This window comes from Sciurus carolinensis, chromosome 12 (genome assembly GCF_902686445.1).
Source record: "Sciurus carolinensis chromosome 12, mSciCar1.2, whole genome shotgun sequence".
Lineage (NCBI taxonomy): Eukaryota > Metazoa > Chordata > Mammalia > Rodentia > Sciuridae > Sciurus > Sciurus carolinensis.
In genome coordinates this window covers 105221916-105239131 of record NC_062224.1, presented here as the reverse complement: position 1 = coordinate 105239131, position 17216 = coordinate 105221916, and the positions used below count along the sequence as shown (strand labels likewise).

Here is a 17216-nt window from a genome sequence, read left to right as displayed (position 1 = left end):
ATATAAAAATGAGTTTTGTACTGATTTTAGTTATATGACCTTGGACAATTTCTCTAACGGTTCTGAGCTTTGATTTCCTCATTTGAAAGAGAGAATAATAGCAATTATTTCTACTTTTACAATTATTCTGAGGCTCAATTAAGATATTTGGGTATAAATTCCTATACAAAAGTAAGTTTAACTTCTCTTATTTCATTGAAGCTAAGATATTGCTGATTGGGGGCTGTGGAGCACTTGCCTGTATGTGTGAGGCACTGGGTTTGATCCTCAGCACCACATAAAAATAAATAAATAAAATAAAGGTACTGTGTCCATCTATAAAAATAATAAAGATGGCACTGATTATAAGATATATTAGTTTATGTATCACTAAGAACCAAAAAACCCAAAACACAGCTGATATGCTATTGCCTATAAAAGACATCCCATTTTGGATATATTAATGTGAAAATCTCCATTTTAGAATTGATCAAATATAATGTTATAACTACCTTGAAAACACTTGCCCCAACTCACCCTATGACTCAGGATTTGGAATTCATAAATATTTCAAGTCAGTATTTTCATTACTAAATTGAAGCTGGAGGTAAGTTTACATACCTGTTTAGTGTATGAAGGGATTTTTTTAGAGGATTGAAGTTTGGTCAAAGCCTTCATGGCCCATCTTAAAAAAAATAAATGTGTCTAAGTCTTCATGTTCAACTTTGGACACTAAACCTTTCTGCAACCCAAGTGCAGTTCTGCCATAGCCACATGACTCGTTCATTAATCTCAGGGATGAGTCCTGTATACCCACAGCCCAGTAGCTAAACCAGGCAGGAGGCTAAGAAATACCTATCTAATAGAAAGGTTCAGTAGAGTCTAGTCAATTGTTAGTTGGAAAATGCTGAAACATTAAAAAGAGATGTAACAGATACAATTCTAGATATTGTACTTTGGTTGTACCCTTCTACTTGACAGGTGTAAGAGAACAGGATGGAGCCAGTTAGCTGACTCCTCCCATCTTTATTAGAGACACAGTTACAAGAGGTTTAAATACTGAGTCATTTCTGAGTGGTAATTTATGATTTTCTATGAGACTTTTCAAGATATTGCATGCAGTATTTTGAGACAAAATTAGTTAATTCTAAACACTCATGCTCATGGGAAAAGGGAGTCCACTCGCTTAGAGAAATGATGATCTCTTAGTTAAGTCCCAAGAAATATCTGTGGGTTGAATGGAAGAAGTGCTTGAAAACTTCAAGAAGTTTTGTGGTCCACCGGGAAGAAGCAACTCTGTGGTCCTGGGCAACTTAACCTGTGTGTGTCTATAACACCTGCTACAGGACAGGATAACTGTGGAGGGCTGAGAAATTAAATTATGCTTGTGAAAGCAATCTGAAAAGTCAAGATGAAAAGGCATCATTAGTCAATAGAATTGAACAAATGGGCTCATTTCGGTCCTGCAACAGAATCACAGGTCAAACAGTTAAGAATCTAACTTCTTTGCCAGGGCCACTTTCCAAAGTTGTCACTGATTAGTGATAAAATGGTAGTTCACGTGTATCACTAAAATCTTGGCCAGTGGTTAAAACAAAAGTGCTTTTTCCATTCTTTCAAACAGCATGGCAACACTACATGTATTGTGGTGGCAGAAACACTTTAAAGTATGAAATTTGGTTTAGTCAACAAAAGGCTTCTTATTCTTAAAATGCTGTGAAAAGGAACAGGAAGAGGGGCTCTGAATGAGAACTACAGACTCTTGTGATGTCATGGCCAGGCTTCAAGAGGTCTGTGAACTCCTCAAAACTCCAGGTACAACACTGTTGTAAGGGAGGAGTTCCGTTTTCCAAAGTGGTCTGTAACTCCTTAGGAGTTAAGAGCAGCAGGTTAGGAGACAGACTCAAGTGGGGTGGGGTGCAGCTCAGTGGCAGTGCTTGCCTGTGCAAGGCGCTGGCTTGACCCCAGCACTGCAAAAAAGACTCAAGCAAGGCTTCTGAAGATGCAGTGAGTCAGATAATTTGCCTCCTCTCTGGTATTTGCTTATGTGGTTTTCTTTCTATTCCCTCTTCACTACAGTGTGCTTCAAGACTATATGAAGGCAACTAGGGCCTCTGAGATTAGTGGGTAGAGGGCAAAATAAATGACAATCATGAATAAATATTAAATAGCAAGAGTCGTCAGTGTTGTTCTGATCACAACACCTCCAGGAAAGAAAAAAGAAAAAGCAATAAATCTCCTTTTTGTTTTCTTTCTTTTTTTAAGAACATGGGAAAATGAAGCTAAGTGTGTTTCCATGCACAGACACAGATCTGCACAGGTAGCTGTCAGGACAGGTAATAAAAGAACTGCAGAACTAAGAACAAGGCTGAATAGAAAGGCAGCAGGCACACAGTCCAGATATAGTAAGTAGTGTTACAGTCCATCGCTTTAGGAATCCTCCAAGCAGTCAGCTACCCATAGAGAATGCAGCTCAGTTTTTGAAATGCTCTTTTGCACTAAAAATATCAAATCAGAATTTGGGCCAAGGGTGAAGGAAACTGTATTCCAACCCCAGTTAACGTTAAAAATTGAAAGAGCTGAACAACTATCTTGTTCAAACTGAACCTTCAGGAAAAGCTTTTCTGTATTTTCTAATACTAATTGGTTTGAACATTACTACCCCATCCAGGACAAACATTTATACAAAGCAGAACCAAGCCTACACTAAATTAAAGTATCCACTGGTTTTATCCTGCTGAACTTCATGAAAACAGGGTTCACCATGCATCCGGGGAAGTCAGTTGGGCTTTTGCTTCAAGACACTGTTCCTGGCCTGGTAGGATCTACTGTGACTTTTGGCAATGAACTCAGGGCTGGCTGATGTGTGATGCACTAGTGTAATAATTCATTAATTTAAAGGGAATGAAAACAAACCGAGATCCAGTGCTCGCTGATGTTTATAGATGAAATCTTCATGAGGTATGTGGCATGATCCACAGATTATTATACAATAGTAAGGTTTTTGAAAAATCAGATACTGATTTTTCAGATATATATATATATATATATATATATATATATATTTTCAATATACATAAAAAATATAATGGAGGTTTTGGAAACTGACTTAATTTGCAGTACTGGGAATCAAACCCAGTACATGCCACCCCAGCCCTGAAATTGACTTTAGAATGTACTTGAAAATGTTAAGGTGATAGTTTTTTTTAGTCATAGCTTAGAACATAGATTTGAAATCTTAAAACACAATTAGTAATAAACAAGTTATACCGTATGTTTAAAAATAATCTATATGGGGCGGGGGCTGTAGCTCAGTGGCAAAGCACTTGCCTAGCACGTGTGAGGCACTGGGTTCAATCCTTAGCACCACAAAAAAATAAACAAATAAAATATAGGTATTCTGTTCATCTACAACTACACAAAAAACTTAAAAAAATCTATATAAGTCAGGTGTGGTGGTACACACCTGTAAGCCCAGTGACTTGGGAGGCTGAAACAAAAAAAAAAAAAAAAAAAAAAAAAAAGCTCAAGATGAGCACCTCTAGATTCAATTACCCAGTACCACAAAAGAAAAAAAAAAAAAATCTACATAGTTTTAAAATGTGGGAAAATGGGAAACAAAAAACTTGTCTAAGAAATATCAAGATAAAATTGCAGTACTCTATAAATTTGAAATAAATACTTTTTGATTTGCCAATGTCCTGAAAATTCACAAAGTAAACTCAGATAAAAACTGCATGCAGGGGTTGGGGAGATAGCTCAGTTGGCAGAGTGCTTGCCTTGCAAGCACAAGGCCCTGGGTTCAATCCCCAGCACTGCAAAAAAACAAAACAAAACAACTGCATGCAGGGCTGGGGTGGTACTTCAGTGGTAGAGCACTTGCCTAGCATGTGTGAAGCACTGGGTTCAGTTCTCAGCACCACATATAAATAAATAAATTAAATAAAGGTCCATCAACAGCTAAAAAAAATATCAAAAAAAAAAAAAAAAAAAAAAAAAAAAAAAACCAAAACAAAACTGCATGTAACATCTTGGTCACTTTTACTAAAGGTTTATAAAGTTTCTGAAAATAGAGTCAATTAATATGGAACATCAAAGATTTTAGCTAAATCGTAGGTTGCAACATAGCCAGGACTGTGGTGAAAAAACAGATAATGAAGAGAACACTCGACCAGAATTACATTTCAGTATGACTAATATGTACATCAATTCTACAGATAATTAGGAATTTATTTACAAAATGAATAGTTTTGGTGAGTGGTTTTCTTTACAACTCAGGAAGTAAGAAGTCAGGATAAAAAAAATTTAAAGAGAAAGCAGTTTTAATACTTTTCTGTTTTGGAGGGGTTTGCTTTGGGGCAGGTTAGCTCAAGCTTAATGAAAATCTTACCCACTGTTGGGGACTCTGCTGAGAAAGTTTATTTGTTACCTTAACGGGAACATTTGTTAGAAAAATATCTTCTAAATTGTTATATTTGCATCTTAACTCATTTCTTATTTCTCTTCCTAGGGCAATTATTTTCCTTATATAAAAAGAATATCAAGGAATTCTTCAGATGCAATTCTTATGTTATAAAGGGGAAAAGGTAGGAAGCCAGTTTCAACTGTGGTGCACCTTGTCAGTTCTTTACATAAAAATGTGTGGAACACTTAGCTATGTTTTAATACAAAACAGACGCTCTTCTGGAATTCAGAAATAACTTCAACAATAACACAATAGACCCAACTGGTCCTAGCAGTTCAGGCCTACACTTTCTACAGACTACTGTTGCACACACCAGGGATATTACAGTCAAGTAAAAGAGTCCTATGAAAATTTCTCTCTTTTTGGTAAAGTGAGTTTGAGGAATCCTGACCTGATGAATTCTCCAGAACCTGTTTCAGTCTTGGAGTGAGGTTGGTAAATATTATTCTAAAATTCTCAAGATTTTGAGGTTTTCAGAATCTTCAGTTTTTGTTCTGACTTTGACATCCCTTACATGACAAAATTCTACTCTCTGGCTTATTTATTTTTTTTTTTCAGCACCCTCCTTTCTCATCTTCCCAATTCTGTCTGCAGTGAGAATAGACATTTCAGCTACCTGTTCAGACCAGCTGTGCAACAGGCTACAAGATCCCCACATTAGGATTTCATAAAACTTTCCCTAATTGTCAGGGTAGTGCTATTGGGCACATTTTGCTTCTGTATGTTTTTTTTTAAAGCAGCCATGTTTAACATTGTGAAATATGATCTGTCTCCTCCTCTCCCCACCCTCTAGAGCAGTGATAGATTTCAGGGTCTGTTCGGCAGAATTGGATTATATTATGCACAGTATACATGTTCATCACCAAAACTGGACTTCCCAGAATGTATGAATGTGGAATGAACTGCTGAGACTTCAAAATCCCAGTTCCTCAGAACTGATTTTATTAGCCAATACATACCAAAGACAAGTGGTCAAAGAAATCTTATTTTTCATTTACTTCCATCCCTGAAGTGCTACCCTACCATGGACTGTGGTTTTCCGGTGTTCTGACTAAGCTTTGCTAGCCATGTGCCGCTGCAGCACCAAGGAAACTGCTTTGCAGCCTGTCACCTCTCCTGGCAGACAGCCATCGTGGTCTCGGAGGGTAGGGTCAGCGCCGGACTGCAGCAGCAGCTCCACGATATCCAAAAACTCACAGGCAGCCGCTGAAAAGAAAACGACAAACATGAAGCGAGTCTAGCGTGAGACAAACGAGTCCGCCTGGCAGGAAAGGGAAGTGCTGTGCTGGGCAGCGAGGAACACGGCATAGGGAGCACCTTCCTGGGCTGGGTACGATCAGGCCTCATGACGAGAACTGTGGCATGACGCTGGATTTTCAAGTCTTCGGAAAATCAAATTTACTTTTTTGGTTGCCTAGAGACAGACAGACAGACACGTGCGCGTGTGTGCGCGCACACACACACACACACACACACAAATTATGTTTTAAATTATAAGACTTTTAAAAAATATTTTTTTAGGGTTGGGGAGATAGCTCAGCTGGTAGAGTGCCTCGCAAGCACAAGGCCCTGAGTTTGATCCCCAGTACTGCAAAAAAAAAAAAAAAAAAAAAAAAAAAAAAAAAAAAAAATATATATATATATATATATATATATATATATACTTTTTTAGTTGTTGATAGACATTTATTTATTTATTTATATGTGATGCTGAGAATCGAACCCAGTCCCTCTCACAAGCTAGGCAAGCGCTCTACCACTGAGTTTCATCCTCGGCCCCACCCAATTCTTTAGGGATGGGTGAAGGCAAAGAGTAAAACATACAATGTCTAAGTATCTATTTTATTTCCATTTATATTTAGAATAATGACAGGTATGCAGACCAGAAGGCTAAAAGTATTAAGCGTCAAAGAAAATGTTTTGTCTTTGAATGGTGGTTATGTGCATAACTAAGCTTTAACTTTTTACTTATTTATTAAAATTTTTAAAGTTGTTGATGTTTATTTTATTTATTTATTTATATGCTGTGCTGAGAATCGAACCCAGGGTCTCACACATGCTAGGCAAGCGCTTCCACCACTGGGCCACAGCCCAGTCCCTTAACATTTCAAACAGGGAAAAAGTAAACTGATCAAAGCATGGACTCTAAAAAAAGCTGACGATACCAGCGTGTGTCACTAAGCCCAAGGCACAGGAAGGGGAGAAGGGCCTACAGACATCAAGACTTATTATAAAGATAATTACGGCTTTGTTGCAGGATGGACGAACAGACCAAAGGGCTGGAACAGAGCCATCTATTCCTTTGCCCGTACATGGAAAACTGCTTTATGACAAGCTGGTATCACAGATCAGTGAGGAAACAAAGGTCTGATGATTTCCTGGGGCTGGGACCACTGGACTCAAGGCAAAACCTGGCATTTCACATAAGCTGAAACACATGGCAATGACCCTGAAAAGATGAGCACCGGCATGCTGATTGGAGCAATGGAAAGCAAGACCAGGAGGTATCACTTCATATCCATTAGGTTCGCGAAAATCAGAAATTTTCACAATACCACAAGAACAGGGGCACTCCCCTTTAGATGTCTGAGAGTATCTGCTGGTGTAGTCACGTGCACCATCTGGCACGACAGGGCAGTCCAACTCAGAATTCCACTTCTAGTTACGTGCTCTTCAGGAATGCCGCACGTGTTCTCCAGGATCTCTTTCTAAGAATGGACACAGCAGCAGCACTGTTCCTAACATACCTCAGATGTAAACAATCGACATGCTCACTCACAGTAACGTAAAAATAAAACGCTGGCACTTGCACAGTGCACGAAACACTGAAAACACAACTTGGACTTATCTCCATAACAATGCTGAGGGGAAAAAAGCAAGTCAGGGGAATGCATTGGTATGACTCTATGCAAACAAAACATTTAAATGTAGACAAAAACTAAACACCACTGCTCAGACCTACAAATATGCAGTGAAACGATAAAGGAAATCATTAGCAGAAATTTGAGATGGTGATAATCTCTGTGGAGGGCTGGGGGGCTGCACAGGCACACGAATCCTTAAAGATACTGTTGGTGACATTCTATTTCTTAAGCTAGTTGGTGAGTACACTTTTAAAAACTGCATCTTAATCACATACATTTTATATTTCACTTTGTACTGTGATGCATCACATAGCAACAGTAATGAAAAAGTTCAAAAAAAAAGGGAAGAAAGCAGAGGTATGGAGCTTGATTTTATGGTCATTGTAATGAGCACGTACTGACCAGTCTTGTCAAGAATACAGGTAAGATTCCTGCTCTTGAGAACTTATGATCAATATGTAGACAGCTAACTCTAGCACAGAAGAAGGAAGGAGGACTGTGGCAGAGACACACACACTGCAAAGACAGGGAAAAAGAAGTAAAGTCTGAAGTCCAAATTAGATTCAAATGGAAGAAGACAGTTTCTTATAAAACAGAAGGAAGTTACAGGTGCACTGCCTGGTATCAAGCAGCTGTGGGAAAAAGGCATTTATCTGCACAAAGGCAGCTACATAACATCTATACTTTGAGCAATAATCACTTAACCTTTATACCACAGCTATCAGTCTCAACTTATTGAGAGGAACACTTGGTTAAGTCTTAAAATTGCAGTGCTGCACGCCTGTAATCCCAGTGGCTTGGGAGGCTGAGATAGGAGGACTGGAAGTTTGAGGCCAGTCTCAGCAACTTAATGAGACACTGTCTCAAAATAAAAAAATGAAAAGGATTGGGAAGATAGTTCAGTGGTAAAACGCCCTTGGGTTAAATCCCCAGTACCCTGTCCCCCACAAAAAATTGGAAGGTTCAAACTTCCTAGTATTTTAGGGTATCTGTATTTTAGGATAATAACCAATGTGTTCTATCAGATCACACTTAGTTCAGATCTAACCCCACACACAAGCATGAAGATAAGGCTAAGTGAATGTGTGCTATGACTAAAGACGCTAAGGAAGGACCTCTCAGACAAAGGGACATTGATTTAACATATGCAATGAAGTGATCTTTGTGGCACTGACATATGTATAATCTATGGGTACCAACCCAGAAATGAAGCTTAAAATTTTAAGTTCCATATCTAGAGGACTATAGCCAACCAGCTAGGAAAGTGCCACCTGGGGTGTATAACAATTCCTAATTTGACAGATGTGAATGAAATGTTAGCTAACTGTAAAGTGAGTTTTAAATTTTGGATTTAAGAGTCACAAAAAAGTACTTCAGAGCAAGGGATGTAATATCCATATAAAAGGAATTTTATTAACAAGTGCCTGGGATTTATGCAAAGACAGACTCGCATGAGACCATAAACATAGACTCACATGAGACCATAAACAATCAGGAAGTTGTAGTAGAGAGATAAAAAGAGACCTAACTTAAAAGAACTGGAGTCCTGCCTTCACTGAGGTGAATCTTACCATGACAAGAGGAGGACATCTGCAGGACCTGTGGGAGACTGGCACGTATAGATGCCCAACAAATAGTTGTTGAAAAACTATAGGTGTGTCCCCAATTAGGTGGTGGGCGATGAGAGTATGTGCTCTTTTGTATTCTCCTCTCCACTCAGCACAGTGCTGAGAACTTAGAGTCTACTCAAAATTCATTAGGTAATTGAATTCCCTGCCTTTGGCATCTTCACAGGAGCACAAGTCACAAAATAAAGTCGTCTTTCAGAAATGTGTAAGCTGCCCATCCCCTCAAAACAAAGGAAAGAGGATGAGCAGGATGAGGAGGAGGAAAGAGTGCTAACACTTTACCAAATTAATGAGGGGATATACTGGTGCCCACAATGTGCTGGGAAATACAAAAACAGTTGTGAGCCCATCTCAGAAAAGCTTGAGCAAGTCTACAGGGACTGGAACCATTGCTGAATTTATGGTACCCTGGGAACCTCTATTTGTCAAGTGCCACAGAGGCAGCCCTGACACTGGCACAGGTGAAGATGAATTTTCATTCAGAGCAGTGAGCCTTCTGACTCCATTAATCCTCAGGGTTTTGATGATGAATTTCTTTCTTTTTTATTTTATTTATTTTCCCTCCTAAGCCTCCTCCCACTGCCCTGTAACAGTGTGGAAGGAAGAGAACAGATGGTGCTTTACGTGGAAGATCGAGGGCTCATGAGGATACAAAGCCTGCCCACTTTGCAATCACATGACCACGATGCAAGGAAAAGCCTTGATTTCCCCTGGGAGTCACAGATGCAATGATATTAGTATTCCCAGTGGAGGAAGAGGAGGGGAAGGCTAACAGGCCATTTATAAGGAAGACCACACTTACACCAATATACTCTTCAGGAGGGCCCATGTTTAATCACAAAATAACAAGAGGACCAATATCTGAAGATTCAAAACACTCAGGTAAAATATAGGTTAATAAGGGTTTTAATATGCTGCTACACCAAGACCACTTAAAAAGAACTGATAAGGACTCACAGTAGTAGAATAGCGGCTTCTAGTTAACCTGCGATTGGCTCTGACCCAGTTTTAATCGGAAGAAGCCAGGATTTACAACCTGCTTAAGGATGGAGTTTGACAACTGCTATAATCAGAAGAGCTGTCAACACAAGGACAGCTGTCAAGCTCAACCGTAATTCATAAAAAATAATAGCTAAGCCCCCAAAGCTTCCCCAACATTGTCTGCACGCGTTGAATTTAACCATACTTATAGTTTTATGAAAGTTCCAAGAGTAGGTTAAGGTCCCTAAAATAAAATAAAATGGACAAATAGCTACTGGCACCTACTAAATAGAAAGGGTTAAATAATAAGTGACTAAATGGATGCAAGATGCTCAGCAGATTCCCTGACATATAATAGGTGCTTAATAAATGGTAATTATTATTACATATAATAATATGTAATTATACATAAATTACTGGTAAATTACTTTATGTATAAAACTGGTAAAAGTTTAGTGACATAAAAAAGAAAAATAAATAAAAAAGGAATCACTCTAGCCAGGTACCTTGGCACATGTCTATAATCCTACCAACTCTGGAGGCAGGAAGATTGCAAGTTCAAAGTCAGCCTCAGCAACATAGCCTCACAATTCAGTAAGACCCTGTTCAAAATAAAAAATAAAAGGGGCTGGAGATGTAGCTCAGTGGTAAAGTGCCCCTGGGTTTAATTCCTAGCACACACACACAAGTCACGCTAAGTGATTAATTTTTATGAAATATTTCTGAGTTGTCAAAATATTCTAGTGTATATAACGTCAAAACTCCCTAATGATATTATTTTAGGACTTAATTTTTTGATGATAGCATATATAGTGTTTGTTTGTTTTTCCACAATTAATATAATCTGAGAGATGAAAATAGAGTTTGTTTCAGCAGATCAATTTGGGGCAAGATTCTGGAATTAAGGACAATATTTATTAATGTTTAGCCTCTCAATGAACAGAAATAAGAAAATAAAAGCCCACAAATGGACAGAGATATTGGCATGTGTTTACTCACAAGTAAAATCTTGACTCACTGACCAATGATAAGAAATTTTTCTTTATTTTTATATAATTATCTACCATAAAATAATGTCTTTTAAAAAAGAATCCATGACTATAATTATTTATGAACTTATGAAGAGAGAAGAGGGATCAAAAGACCTGACAAGCGCCTTAACTCTGCACCCATGACCTGCATTACTCTGTTCAGGTCCTCACCTCTCTGGCTTTTGGTTTTACATCTGGAAGTGGGGAGAGCAATACCTAAGTCTGGGCATTTGTTGAAAAGATTAATAAACTAGAAATAGCAACACTACCACTCCACTGTCTGTCTCGGCTGGGACTCTGTGTGCGTGTTATAGGCTGGGTATAAAATGACCCCCAAAGGTTCATGTGTTGAATGTGTGATCCCCAATGCAGCAATGTTCAGTGGTGGAGATTCTTAAAGTGATCTATCGAGCTCTAATCTTATTAGCAGATTAACCCATCGATGGATTTATAATTTGGCAGCATTACTGGGAGGTGGTGGGGCTTAGTTGGAAGTATTCTCTGGGGTGTGTCCCAGCCCCTTCCGTGCTCTCTTTTAGTGCTTCCTGGCTGCCATGAGGAGAGCAGCTTCGCTCTTCCATGCCCTTACACCAAGATGTACTGTGTCACCACAGGCATAGAAACAATGGAGTCGGATGACTGTAAACTGAAACCACTGAAACTGTGAGCCAAAATAAATTTTTTCTCCTTAAGGTTGTTATTCTAAGGTATTTTGTATCTCAGTGATGGAAAGTTGTACAAACCTTTTATTAGAGTATAAAATACGGAAGAGTATCAAAGTCACATATATGAAATTTCATAGGATCATTTTTGAAATCTCAGAAGCACCCTTTCCCTGATAACTCTCTCTAGTGCTACCCAGTTCTTCCAAGTAATTAATATCCTGCCTACTAAAGCTAGTGATGGGTTTTTCCTGTTTTTTGACTTCTGTGTAAATGGGAAGCATACTCTATGTGCTCTTTTGTGTCCAGCATCTTGAGAACAACAGCAAGTTTGTGAGATTCCTACAAGCTGCTGCATGTGGTCATTGTTCATTCTCAGTGCTGTGTGGCATTCCACTAGATGAATACTTCAGACTACTGTGATCAGTTCTCATAATTCCTGAATCTGAAGATTCCAATGTTTTATCAATTTTAGAAATTATCAGTAAATATATCCTTGTATATTGATTTTCTTCTATCTCTCCTGGAATGCCTATTAAAAATGTTGAATTTTCTCATGCCATTCTAAATGTCTCCATTATATTTTCCATCTTTATCTTTCTTTAAATAGAGACTTTGGTGATTTCTTTAGAAATAGTTTTTCTTTTTTAAACTTGTGCCCAGTACTTGAACCTACCCACTGTAAAATTTTCATTTATTCAAGTTCTGTTTGGTTCTCTTTCAATTCTTCCTGTTCTCTTTTGAAGTATCTTGTTTTTATTGACTGATTTTTTACAGACTTGTTCTTTTAATTTCTTTTTTTTGCAGTGCTGGGGATTGAACCCAGGGCCTTGTGCTTGCGAGGCGAGCACTCTACCAACTGAGCTATCTCCCCAGCCCTTCTTTTAATTTCTATCCAATAATTTTACTGAGTTCCACAAAGTGTAATCCTGTGATTTATTATATCTGCTGACATTCACCCAAATGTATTTTGTAATTCTGGATTGTGAGCTTATTCTCATCGAGCCTTCATTATGTAGAAATTTTGTGCTGCTTGGATTGATGACATGTCTGTCAGGTTCTGGGGTGGAGTGGGTGGGAATAAACCAAATCAGTACACTTACTGATCAGTACACTTTCTTTTTTTGATGGAGGCTTGAACCCAGGGGTACTTTTGCTATTGCTGTATTGTAGCTACTTCTCCAGTCCTTTTTATTTTGAGACAGGGTCTTGCTAAGTTTCCCAGATTGATCTTGAACTTGTGATTCTCCTCCCTCAGCAACCTATTTTGCTGGGATTACAGGTGTAAGCCACTTTGGCTATGTTAATTTCTTAATCTAAAGATTTCTCAAACAATCAAAGAGCATAAAGTTGAATCCCACGTTGGGTGAAGTGGGTGTTTTTCCCCCCACCCAGACAATGGTCTGAAGCAATCATTTTTGTCTTCCTTCTTTGTATTGGTGGGCCAATATTTTCTAATTAAATCCCATCCAACCTCCTGCTTTTCTCTCTCTCTTCTCCCTTCTTTCTTTCTCTTTTCTTTACTTTTCTTTTTTAAAGTGGAGGGTGTAGCCCTTTAAAGGTCCTGGCTCATGTGCAGGGTCTCAGTTCCAAATCCACATTACTCCCGCTTACAGAGGGCTTATTTCCAGGCTGTACAGGCATTAAAACTGATGTCCAGAGTTTTCCCAGATATAGTATTAGCTCACACACTTACCACTATGGTAACTGAATTCTTTTTTATTGGGTGGGAGATGAAGAAATCTGGGACCATTTCTTATCTTAAAAAGGATGTTTGGTATATTTTACCCAGCAAATGGGAACTCAATAATAAATATCTGTTAAATGAATTAAATATAATTAAGAAGATTAAATATAGTAACTACTGCGAGAGCCTATGATATTTAAAAAGTTTAAATTTCAAACGTGTAACATATGCCTATGGTTCTAAAAACAGAAGCTTAGAAGAATTTATAGGAAAAAGTTTATCCTGTTGCCGTAGTTTCACAGCCCCCTACCTTTTTTGATACTGGGGATTGAACCCATGGATATTCAACCACTGAGACATCCTCAGCCCTTTTTAGTATTTTATTTAGAGACAGGGTTTCATTAGTTGCTTAGGGACTTGCTGAGTTGCTGAGGCTGGCTTTGAACTCACTCCTCCTGCCTCAGCAACCCAAGCTGCTGGGATTACAGGTATGGACCACCTCTCCTGGCTTCACAGCTCCTCTTGCTCGTAGGTAACTGACATTATTAGCTTTTTGTGTATCTATTATCTTATGCACTGACTAGCAAATGTATATATATATATAATATACATACACATATATTACATATAAATATATATTTTTTCATGGTAGCATACTATATATACTGTTCTGTATCTTAATCCTTTCACTTAATAGCATTATCTTAGAGATTTTTCCATGTCAGCACATGAGAAAATACAATTTATTTTGAAGCCAGTTCAAAAGGTTGTTTGAAAAATCCCTACCCTTTTGCTATCTATAAATACATTTTACAAATATCAAACTTAAACAGAGGGGCTGGGGTTGTAGCTCAGTGGTAGAGCATGCGGGAGGCACTGGGTTTGATTCTCAGTACCACATATAAATACATAAATAAAATAAACATCCACTGACAATTGAAAAAATATTTTTAAAAAAGTTAAAAAAAAACTTAAATGAACATATTCTCACATCCGTAAAGGCATTTACTCCTAATGGTTACTAGGAATGATAGAATGACTCATCTAGATTCTCAAAGGCACATTCAGTCTGGTTTAGCTATTGCTGCAATTTCTAGAAGGGAGAAATAAAGGGAAAACCTGGCAGAGCCATAAGAAGGCACTAAAGAAAGTCCGAACGGACGAATGGAAGAAGGAAGGAGGGGATGTAAGTAAGAATTGCTTGAGTAGAGCACGTGGGTGCCACGGCAGGGATAGTCTTTCTAAGCACAGCAGTGAACTCCAGACTTACAGCAAATATACTGGAGCAAAAGAAAGCTGACCTCTTGAAGCAAGGCACCAGGAAAAAGGGGTAGCCCTCAATTTTGTGCTGAAGGCTTCTTAGTCATTATGAAAAGTTTCTCCTTTCTCTTTTCTGACTCTGCGGCTGTTGGACCTATGCCTGATTATCTCAAATTGCCATCACAGTTGTAGAGGTGGCTGAAAATGCCTATTTCTCAGTCAAAAGTACTGGAGAAGCCACATGATTGAAATGCCACAGAAACACATTTAAGGAATGAGATGTGAATGCTGTGGAAGGTACTTATTTCCTAGTACATCTAGAGATATGGGGTGAATTTCTGGTTCTTCTAGGCAAATTCAATAACCTGAGTTTTGGTCACTTATAAAGTGGAGAAAATAATAATGACTTTACAGACAGCTGTTCACAGAAGTTTACAGATTAATTTATACTATATTGTATATGCAAATTTTATATGGTTATTTCAAAAGTTTTTGATAACATACGATATGTATGTATGTAATCTGAATTAACAAATATTTCAAGCACACTATACAGAGGAAGACAGAGGCTAACAAATTCAGCTATTGCAAATAATGCTGCAATAAATGTTTTAAACCATGCTTCATTATTTACACGTTTGGGAGTTTTAGTAGGGTATATATCTGGAAGTGGAACTGCTGGGTTGTAAGGTATATACCTTCAACTTTATTAGATCTTGCTAAAGTGATCTCAGAGAGGCTGTAGAGAGACTCTTGTCAGCAACCTATGAGAGTTCTTTTTGCTCCATATCCCAATTCTAAAATCTGTGGATGTTTATATGTTGCCAAGTAATCTGTATAATACAGTGTGAAACTTTACCTAAAAATTTTCTGGGTTATTGTTAAACAACAATACTCCAAGGGTCTCCCACATTTCTGCATGTCTTATGGGCAGAGGTACAGTCTGCTTTCATTCCAGACGCTTTTCAAGGATATCTGTATGTAGTGAACAGCTTTGCACAACAGAGATGGTGTTTTCTTCTAAAGTGAAGCATAGGTTTGTTTATTGTCCGGAATAATAAAAATATATTCTTCAGGGTATAAGTTGGATAGATTTGCTTGAAGCTCATTAGAGAAGACTGGATTCCTGAGATTAGGATTCCTAAGTTATGACACACTATGTGTGCAGTCTACCTGGGTCTTTCTGCACTGCTCCTGTGGGACTCTGGAGGCAAGAGTAAATGAGAAAAACATGAAGTTCATGCTGCTTTCATGCTACAGATCAAAATCTCTTGTGTCTGATCCAACAATTTTGTGTCTTTTGCCATCAACCATGAAACTGTCAGGCAATCTAAGACTATTCACAGTTCTTGACTGTAATTAATGACATTATCTTTTCTTATTATTGGTGGGCTATCTAGCTCTTCTCATTTGTGAAATGACTATCCATATTTTTGAACTATTTTTCTATTGCATTTCTTTGTTACTGACTGGGTAGATGTTCTTTATTCATTCTGAGTATTAATTCTGTGAGGCTTATTTGCATTTAAAATATCTTCTCTCAGTTTGTAGCTTTTATTTTTACTTGGCTTATACTATCTTTGTTTTTTTTTTAAATTTGCTCTGATTAGTTATACATGACAGCAGAATGCATTTTGACTCACTGTACACAAATGGAGCACAACTCTTCATTTCTCTGGTTGTATACAATGTAGAGTCACATCATTCATGCAATCATACATGTACATAGAGTAATAATGTCTGTCTCATTCCACCATCTTTCCCACCCCATCTTTGGTTTTACAGAAGTTTAAATTTTAATGTAGTTGAGATTCATAATTTAAATTATAGGGTATACTTTTTTGTATTTTATTAAGAAACCATTTCTTGAAATCTTAGGGTAGTTTTGATTTGCATTTCCTTGATTGCTAGAGATACTGAACATTTTTTCACATATCTGTTGGCCATTTGTTTCTTCCTTTGAGAAGTTTGTTTAGTTCTTTTACAGTTGACTGGGCTAATTTTATTTTTTTGGTGTCAAGTTTTTTTGAGTTCTGTGTACACTCTGGATATTAATCCCCTATTGGAGCAGTAGCTGGCCAAGATCTCCCATTTTTTAGGCTCTCCTCATACTCTTAGTCATTTCCTCTGCTGTGTAGAAGGTTTTTCAGTTTGATGGCATCCCACTCATTGATATTTGGCTTTATTTCTTGTGCTTTGGGGGTATGGTTAAGGAAGCCAATGCCAGCACTTATATGATGAGTATTGATCTTATATTTTCTTCTAGCAGTTGTAAAGTTTCTGGTCTAATCCCTAAGTTTTTGATCCATTTGATTTGAGTTTTGTGTAGGGTGAATAGCTATTCTTCAAGTAGCTATTTGGTTTTCCCAGCACCATTTGTTAAAAAGGCTGTTTTTTTCTCCAAGATATCTATTTTTGGTAACTTTGTCAAATATCAGACGGCTCCAGTTATGTGGATTTGGATCTATGTCTTCTAGTCTATTCCCCTGGTCTTTATATAATTTTGATGCCAATACCATACTGTTTTAGTTACTATAGCTCTGTAAAATAATTTCAGATCAGGTACTGTGATGTCTCCTGCTTTGCTTTTCTTACTAAGTATTGCTTTGGCTATTCTGGGTCTCTTATTCTTCCAAGTGATTTAAGAATTTTTTTTTTT

At 37.8% G+C, this 17216-nt stretch overlaps 1 protein-coding gene across 2 annotated transcripts in view; it reads right to left on the bottom strand.

Annotated features, from left to right (window-relative positions):
• Positions 1-5345: 5345 nt before the first annotated feature.
• Acbd6 (acyl-CoA binding domain containing 6) overlaps positions 5346-17216 on the bottom strand; it is a 149823-nt gene continuing 137952 nt past the window's right edge. The window contains exon 9 of one of the 2 annotated variants that reach the window (XM_047521479.1): positions 5346-5650. In XM_047521479.1, the coding sequence (XP_047377435.1) occupies positions 5496-5650 (155 nt within the window). In that variant the 3' untranslated portion in view covers positions 5346-5495. The remainder of the gene's footprint in view (positions 5651-17216) is intronic. The other variant, XM_047521480.1, reaches the window with a different exon arrangement.